Source organism: Bufo gargarizans, chromosome 3 (assembly GCF_014858855.1).
Source record: "Bufo gargarizans isolate SCDJY-AF-19 chromosome 3, ASM1485885v1, whole genome shotgun sequence".
NCBI classification, from domain to species: Eukaryota; Metazoa; Chordata; class Amphibia; order Anura; family Bufonidae; genus Bufo; species Bufo gargarizans.
This window is the reverse complement of record NC_058082.1, coordinates 69422214-69431443: the sequence shown is the minus strand read 5'-3', so window position 1 is coordinate 69431443 and position 9230 is coordinate 69422214. Positions and strand designations below refer to the sequence as shown.

At 37.4% G+C, this 9230-nt stretch overlaps 1 protein-coding gene across 1 annotated transcript in view; it reads right to left on the bottom strand.

Moving 5' to 3' along the window:
* Positions 1-4769: 4769 nt before the first annotated feature.
* The window catches only part of TRPC4 (transient receptor potential cation channel subfamily C member 4), a 368249-nt gene continuing 363788 nt past the window's right edge, over positions 4770-9230 (bottom strand). Inside the window, exons 9-11 of the mRNA XM_044285283.1 lie at positions 8973-9014; positions 8040-8129; positions 4770-6034 (exon numbers count right to left, since the gene is read on the bottom strand). Coding sequence (XP_044141218.1) covers positions 5351-6034; positions 8040-8129; positions 8973-9014 — 816 coding nt within the window. The 3' untranslated portion in view covers positions 4770-5350. The remainder of the gene's footprint in view (positions 6035-8039; positions 8130-8972; positions 9015-9230) is intronic.

Sequence of the window (9230 nt, the reverse complement as noted above, 5' to 3'; positions counted from 1 at the left end):
CTCACATTATAAAAGAGCACTAAATGGAGTAGTTTTTTGTACTGACGCACGTTATAAGGGTGCATTTTTTTGTACTTAGCACACATTGTAAGGGAGCATTTTTTGTACTGGCACACATTCTAAGGTGGCCACTAAGGGGACATTTCTTCTATATGGGGCACTAAAAGGGTTATTTTTTGTACTGCTACATGTAATAAGGGAGATTGGCACAAATAATAGGGTAATTTTGTACTGCCACACATTATAAGGGAGCATTTTTTGTATATGAACACATTATAGGGGAAATTATTACTACTGGGGCACTATGGGGGCATTATTACTTATGGGGGCAAAATGAGGGACATTATTACTATTGGGTGCACTGTTACCACATAGTGCACTCTGGCAGAGAAGTATTACTATTGGTGGGTCTTTTGGGAGGCACCCTGGCACAGTATCAGCTTAGTACAATTATTTTTGAAGGACACTATATTTTTCGGCACTATAAGTGTCAGGGACACTATTTGCTGGGCACAGTTATTTTTTAGGGCACTGTGCACCGATAATTATTGAAGGGGAGCTATCTGTGTGGTAATAGTATTTTCAAGGGGATTATCTGTTTCTGCAGTATAGTATAGGGGAGCACAGTATTAGAGGTGGCAGGATGGGGTATTCAGAAGGTCGGGAGGAGGATGGAAAAGTAGTTGTCAAACTGTGCAGAGACAAGAGAACGCTGAAAGAAATAATCATGGTGGTCTGTTCTGAATGGAAAAGATAAAGAAAAAAAATGGGCGGTGCCCTTTTAGTTTTTGCCTCAGGCAGCAGAAAGGATAGATGCACCCCTGCTGAGTAGTAGAAGAAACTTAATTCTTTAGATGAAAAACTGTTGACAATTTTTAATAAAGGCCATTTGAAGAAAATATTTTAGCCCAAAATCTATAGTTACATAGTTAATTTGGTTGAAAAAAGACATAAGTACATTGAGTTAAACCAAGGGATGGGTGGGGACGTGAATCCCAGAAGTAAGTGAGATTTAGATTTCTATATATTTTCATAAGCATTAATGTCATAAAAAAAAAAAAAATTGTTCCCAAAGGTCTCTAAACCTTAACGATTGATATAAGAGTTTTACATTTGTAAGTAGAATTCTGTCAAACTAGGACTCCACAGTAACACAGAATTCCACTCCATTCGTAATAAAATTGTGCAAGAACCTGCATATAAATGGCAAGTTTCCATTCCGAATAATTCTGGAGCAACTTTGCAACTACCACCAACATTTAGCTTTTGTTTCTTTTTCAACCATTTTAAGGTTGAATGCTAGGTTACCGTATTTTTCGCCCTATAAGACGCACCGGCCCATAAGACGCACTAGGTTTTTGGGGAGGAAAATAAGAAAAAAAATATTTTTAACCAAAAGGTGTGCTGTGTGTTTGGTGGGTTTGGAACTAATGGTGGTCTGTGGATGGCACTATTACTGGGGATCTGTGGATGACTGACACTGTTATGGGGGGGATCTGTGGATGACGGACACTGTTATGGGGGGGATCTGTGAATGACGGACACTGTTATGGGGGGGATCTGTGGATGACGGACACTGTTATGGGGGGGATCTGTGGATGACGGACACTGTTATGGGGGGGATCTGTGGATGACGGACACTGTTATGGGGGGGATCTGTGGATGACGGACACTGTTATGGGGGGGATCTGTGGATGACGGACACTGTTATGGGGGGGATCTGTGGATGACGGACACTGTTATGGGGGGGATCTGTGGATGACGGACACTTATGGGGGGGATCTGTGGATGACGGACACTGTTATGGGGGGATCTGTGGATGACGGACACTGTTATGGGGGGATCTGTGGATGACGGACACTGTTCTGGGGGGGGATCTGTGGATGACGGACACTGTTATGGGGGGGATCTGTGGATGACGGACACTGTTATGGGGGGGGGATCTGTGGATGACATACACTGTTATATACCGTATGTGCCATCCACAGACCCCCCAGCCCATAACAGTGCCATCCACAGACCCCCCCCATCTCATACCTGTACCATCCACAGAACTCACCCGATATGCCCCCCCCCCCGGCCGCCGCCACCGCCACCGCCACCATACAAATATGAGATGTTATATTCAATTAATGGTTATTAAACATGCCCCCTCAGTCCTATTACTACCTTACATCCTAATTGCTTGTGTAGAATTCAGGCAGGTCGGGCGGCCGGCGCGTCTCTCACTGACGTCACTTGCCTGCGCCGCCTGCTTCATTCATAAAGTAGGCGGCGCAGGCACGTGACAAGAGTTACGCTGCCGCCCGCCTGGCCTGAATACTACAGATGCGATTAGGATGTAAGATAGCAATAGGACTGGGGGGGCATGTTTAATAACCATTAATGGAATATGAGATCTTATTTTAGTATATCGGAGCGGCGGGGCGGTGCTATAGTACAGTGACTGCACCGCCCCGCCGCTATTGCCGGCCCCAGCTCCTCCTCCCAGTCCCTCCCCGAGTCCCCACTTGCTCCTACATCGCAGCATGCGATGTAAAACGGCAAGCATTCGCCCCATAAGACGCAGGGGCATTTCTCCCCTGTTTTGGGGGAAGAAAAAGTGCGTCTTATGGGGCGAAAAATACGGTATATCCTATAGGGAAACATTGTAGTGGCGAGAGAGACGCTGCAATTTTACTGCAGGTGGGCGGTGAATGTGTGTTGCAGTGGAGGCCGAAATGTTTAGAATTATTTTTCAGAATCTGTATAACTGTTCTATATTCAAAGGGAAATGAAAGGGAAAAGAATGTCAGAGTACAGTATTATTATTATTTTTATTATTATTAATAATATCACTATCATTACTAGATATAGCTCTATGTATTTAAGTATAATTTTAATTATATTATTTACTATTATATTATTATTTTACTTTTTATTTTATTAATATTTATTTGTACTTAATTTTTAACTCTCATCCTACAGTTTACACTGGTCTTTTCTAAGGTAATAATTCTCAATCTTTTTACCACAAAGGACCTGTTATACAATTACTGTCTGAAGAACCACCACCAGATTTCAAGGAATCCCAGGTTTGCACCAAACCCCATCTGAAAAACAATGTTTTAAGTCCCAGAAACATATAAAGAACTTCTACTACTTCCATAAAGACAAATTTTAAAGAGCTATTTCATTTGTTCTCATTTGGTATGCAAGCAATGTTGCCAGTTTAACTTTCTTTCTAGCAAGTCTAGTTCTTTGGGCAGTAAGTGTTGATCTATACAGTACTTATGATCAACAGATATTTCTCTAATTAAAGGAAAATTAATGGTTCATCCCACTTTGATACATCTGTATTTAGCATCCACAAAGCCAGAATTTCTTGAGTTTCTACTGAGCTGAACTTAAATCACTACTGGCTTGCATAGGGATCTAAATTTAGTGAATCTGAGGGAGTCCCAGGTACTAGGGCTTTAATACAGACACTAAAACGTAGACAAACTATAGCCATCTTAATCCAGCCTAAGAATTCTCTTTTGTTCATAGGTTTATATTTATCACATTATCAAAAATATTACCCCAAGTGAGGGCAACTGGATTTTGGCATACATTGCGTGGAAATTTGGCACAATTTGACTGAACTAGGTTTAGAGAAATAATCTACGCCTTGCCCAACAGGAGTGTGTGGCTTTGCAAGAAAGAGGCTAGACTGCATGGGAAAGAGGTGTGACCCAACAGGAGACGTTTTGCTCAAAATCTGGGCTAAATTCTGGCATAAAATTGTGTCATTAAGTCAGCCAACCAAGTGAGATAGAAGTGTCTATCCTTGCACCACATTAATCATCCATCCTGAGCCAGTGTGATCAGTCTGATGTATAGTATTTAGTAACATATAAATGTAGTAATTTCATCAATACATTGCTTACCTTGTAGTATTTAGTTACAGCTTGTTTAACCTAAAGCTGCATTCAGCATTCTATAGACTTCAGAGCTGAAATATCACAATAGTCCTTGCTGGATCAATGTCTGCAAGAGGTTCTTTTGATAATTATAATTTTGGGTCATCTGCACACCAGACACTGAACAGTAATTTGATCCAAGAAAAATCAATTGTCACACTATTGTTTGGGATCAAGTAAGCTGTTGGGGATTTGTATGTTCACAAGTTTTTTGATTATTTCCAATTAAAAAAAAACAATAGCAGAACTGTGAATGCAGCTCTGGTTTTTAATGCCAGCTGTAATTTTGAATATATGCAGGATAAGTAATGGCATGTATTTACAAAGTTATTCTTCTAAGTGTATATTACATCAATATATAAATTCTAATTTTGCTAGATATAATGATGAAACAAAGGGCAGCTTGACTGGTGCTGCGTGCTCACGAGTTATTGATGGGTGCCTATGCTACTGGCATAGTAATGGGCACACAAATAGTGTAGAGCACTAAATGAATGCACATTAAACAAACAGATGTAAGGCACCAAGAATTTGTTTGGGGCTTGCTTCATCTGTAACCTTCAATGTGAATCCATGATGTACAGTATGAATATGACCAATAGATGTTGAAAGCAATGATTTAACAAAAAAAAACATTTCAATGGAAATTCCTTTGGTACAAAGGAAAAAACAAGAAGGAGTCGGTCTATTCTTCCTATAAGGGTTGTCTTGTACAAGGTTTCCCTGCAAGTTCTATTCTAATCTGTGGAAGAAACCAAAGCCAACACAATCAAGGATTTTGAAGATACAGATCTTCCACTGTTTTTGAATCCAGTCCAAATAGTTTACTCTTCCCCAAGAAGCACAGTGAGAACTATATAAAGTAAGATTCCACCTTCTTCATAGTTCATATCCTTTACTCCCATGGTTTTGTGCAATACACAGTAAAACACCCTGTACATAGAAGAATATGTTCTCTAATATTCCCTGAGCTTCACACCTATTTCCATACGGAGCACAATTTTTACCATCAATACATTATAGTAGGTGTCTTTAATTATATCCTACCAAGTAATAATGTATAATAGCATCAACAGATTACTTCAGTACGTTCAATAGGATTATTTTGCATAGTCTAACATATAAAGGTATTGACATAGAGATATACCGATAGCAACTGCATGGATTATTGCAAAAAGACGAAAAGAAAAATCATAAATGTCAAGAGAGAGTCCACTAGCATACTGTCCTTTTGTAAATCATACAGTCTACAATCTCTAGTGTGCATTCCAATTCCCATAGAGGGTCATATCTGTATAAATGGTTGTCATGCACCAAAGTGGCAATGCTTTAATCAGTCAAGTAAGGAATTATGAAACATCCCAACAAATGCACTTAAAATATAGGTAAGTCGTATGTACAGATGGTAATCACAGTCTTGTTATGGTATCTTCTTCTGTGGAGGGTTCTTCTTGTGTGCTCTTTGTTTCGGACTTTAGCTCTTTGCTGAACGTGTGTTTGCCTTTATCTGATTGACTTTGCCCTACTACACTGTGGCCACTGGCACAAGGCTCTGATGGTTGACATTCCAAGGTGTCCATGTCACATTGAGTTACTTTGCATTGTTCATCCAGTTTGTTAACATTTAATTCAGAGGTAAGTTCTTGGCTTTTTATGGGTGTCGATGTTTTTTGTGTTGGGCTAGATATTTCTGGCTCCAGAATTTCCTCAGAAACGGAGTAAATTTTAATAGAACTCTGTTCTGTGCTAGTAGTTTTGTTTCTGTGAAAAAGCCCAAAGCTTTTTGTGTCTTTGGCGAATTGAATTTTCTTCTGCTTTTCCTTGGCAGTCTTTGAAGCTAACAAAGCAGAGCCATTGCTCACATTGTTATGCTTATCGGTTGTTATGTCTCCCAATCGAGGACGAATCATTGTGGTTATGTCATAGAAGCTGAGGCTGCTCTCCTGCTTTCTACTTTTATTATCCCTGGGTTTATATTTCTCTTCTGCTTCCTCTGATACATTGTACATTTTAGTGTTGTGAAGATTTAACTTGTTTCCCTTTAACAAACCCAAGACTTCAAAACGGAAACTCGAAATATCTTGCTTTAGTTCCTATGAGAAATGAACAAAATCTGTGTCATCACCAGAATAAGATATAAGAATAGCAAATGTGCAGCTCGTCATAAAACTGTCTCCGTTTTCTAATGCTTTACAGGGTTATATTCTAATTGGTTAAAAATCTAACATATTGTTATTTCTTTCCCCTGCCTGAACCATTATTACACTTACTGTCATTTTATACAAGCACTCTAATTAGTCAAGACACTGATGTCACTCAAGGATCCAACAGGTTATATAGTATTTCCTTCTAATTTTCTGCTGAGGCTGTCAGTACTATAGGTTATTATAAAACAAAACCCAAATAGTGGCCAATAGACCACAGCTAATAACATGAAAGTTAAAGAGGCGGAAACAGCTATTCCATCATTGATCATAATACGTTTTGGAAACTCCAACCTAGATGAGCCATGAGGCATGTTTTATGAGCCCTGTCTATTAGGTATATTCAAGAGTCATATCTTGGATCAGATCTTCAAAACAATGGCCATAATAAATCACTTTTGTTTCACCATTAAACTAAGTTTTGATAATTGATAATGATATGTTGACCAATGATCTTCGAAGTGGGTTGGGAACATATGTAGTGGTGCTGGAAAGTTTGTGAACCCTTCTAAATTTTCTATATTTCTGCAAAAATTTTCACACAGGTCCTGAAAGCAGATAAAGATAACCAAATCAAACAAATGAGTAAAAAATATTAGGCTTGGTCATTTATTAAGTGAGGAAAATGATCCAATATCAAATAACTGTGAGCGGGAAAGGTATGTGTACCTTTTAGGATTAGCAGATAATTTGAAGGTGAAATTTGAGTCAGGTGTTTTCAATCAAGGGGGTGAAAATCAGGTTTGAGTGGACAACCTATTTTATTTAAAAAATAAGTACCTATCAAAGTCTGAATTTCACAACATGTTTGTGGAAGTGATCGTGGCATGATCAATGGAGATGTCTGAGAACCTCAGAAGAAGAGATGTTGACACTTATCAGACTGTGTAAGGTTAAAAAACCATCTCTTAAGTGTTTGGACTCCACTAATCCACAGTATACAGACTATGTATAAAAAGAGGAAATTCAAGACCATTAGGATGATCAGGAGTAGTCAACCAACAAAGATCACACCAATAGCAGGGCATGTAATAGTTTGTGAAGTCACAATGGAACCCAAGGTAACCTCAAAGCTTTTTATTGTACTTATAGGACTTGTCTAAAAATCTGATGTAGTTTTAGGTCAAATTTATGCAGAAATATGGGAATAGTCAAAGGGTTCACAAATGTTTAAGCATCACTATATGATTTTGTCAATCCAGAACTTATACTGAAAAATGGAAAATGTTAGGAGGTCCAAGAGATAGGCAAATAATGATTTTTTTTGTAGGTATAAGGTTGTTTGAACCCTCAATATTATTTATAAATCCATTATTGCAATATCATGGAAATTTCTTCCATTAGAAAAAACATTTATCTAAAATAAATTATCTGAATTATATAAAATGCTGAATAAATATGTGGAGTATCCTAATGAGGCACATACTGTATAACACCAACAACCATTTAGTATGGAGCCATAGGGTCTCTGTGTCCCTCAATATACCATTAGAAAGAGAAGATCCATCTAGTATCTTGGGAAAGCATAAAATTGTATTTGATTTCATGCTTGTAAAATCCATCAGGAGAACAAGTATATAGGCAATACCATTAATGCTTTCATGTTTCAAGCGCTTACCGTGCTCTTAATCATAGTTATGATTAAGATCACTGTAAGCATTTATGTTACTGTCAGAGTAAAAATACTAAAAACAGGGGAGAAACTACTGTAAGTATATAATAAGGCACAATTCCATCTTTCCACAATCACATAATTAATACAGTATATACTGTAATTAATGCATTCAATTTATCAATTATTCACAGTGAGAAAAGGCCAAATTGACTTATCTAAAGAATGTATAAAATGAACTAGAAATAAACAACTGAAACAAGAATAGTGAAAATGTGATACCTTAAAGTTTTCTTCTGTTAACCCTTCTTCAGTCTTAGCATCCCTGATCATTGCAGCAACATATCTCTTAACAAGATTCCTCATAACCTCCTGGCAAGAAATGGGGCCAAACATTTAATTTTCATGGTCAATTAACAAAAAGGAAAGAATTTCAATTTGGTCATAAATCAGCTTAGAAGATCACTCAGAAGAGGAAAAAGAGGAATTAGGAGACCAAATCATTAGAAAGCCAGTCTGATAGATTTGCTTGTGCTATATACATGCCAGCTGCAATGGCAAAATTTTCTAAAATTATTATTAAAAAACATATTACAAAAATAATTTTCAGTCTAAAATACATGTAATAAACAAAATAAATTGATCCAAAAAAATTGTCTAAAGTTGAACACCCTTTAACCATTCCCATGGCTCAAAATGATGGGTTATGATTATTCTGGTAAGGAATTTTTCTAAAGAACCATAATAAACAATGTTAGATAGCAGCAAGGATTCCACACACTAGTCTTGAACAGGGTACTCTTGTTATAATGGTGACTCTGAGAATGATATATATCTTCAGATGAACTGCTTTGTCTGCTAGAATTTTTCTGAAATCCACCTCCTTGTTCATGTGAGCTTTATTTAACTACTTTTCCCCGCTCCTATATTTCTATATTTTCACCCTGCATCTATGTGTACTCTATTTGGCTGTGTGTGAAAGAACAAGCCCACCAGGAAGCCAATGTATATAAAGCTGTTTTATATAAAAACAAGGACTGAGTAATTATAAACTATTGTCACTAATCATAAATTAGGAAAATAGAATGATCACTTGATTGCACATATACACATACAGTACTATGAAAAATGCTTTGTAACAATAAAAATTAGTAGTCTACAATAGTGTACTTAATTAAATAATTCATGTGAATAGTTATGAAACAGTTGAACAACCTGATATTGATTGTGTCTTCGAAGATTATCAGCTGCTCTTCTCTGTTAAAAAAACAAACAAACATGAAATCAACAAAATAAGCCAACCATGTATGTTTAGATGTCTCACTAATACCTTTTGTTTGACAGCCAGCTCTCATTTTTTGATTCTTTGTATGGGGCACCAACTAAAAATGAGCAAATCGGTTCCGAATTTGTCCCAAATTTTTCAAAAAATTCAGTTGAACCTGAATTTCTTGAGTTACATTTTGGGCAAAT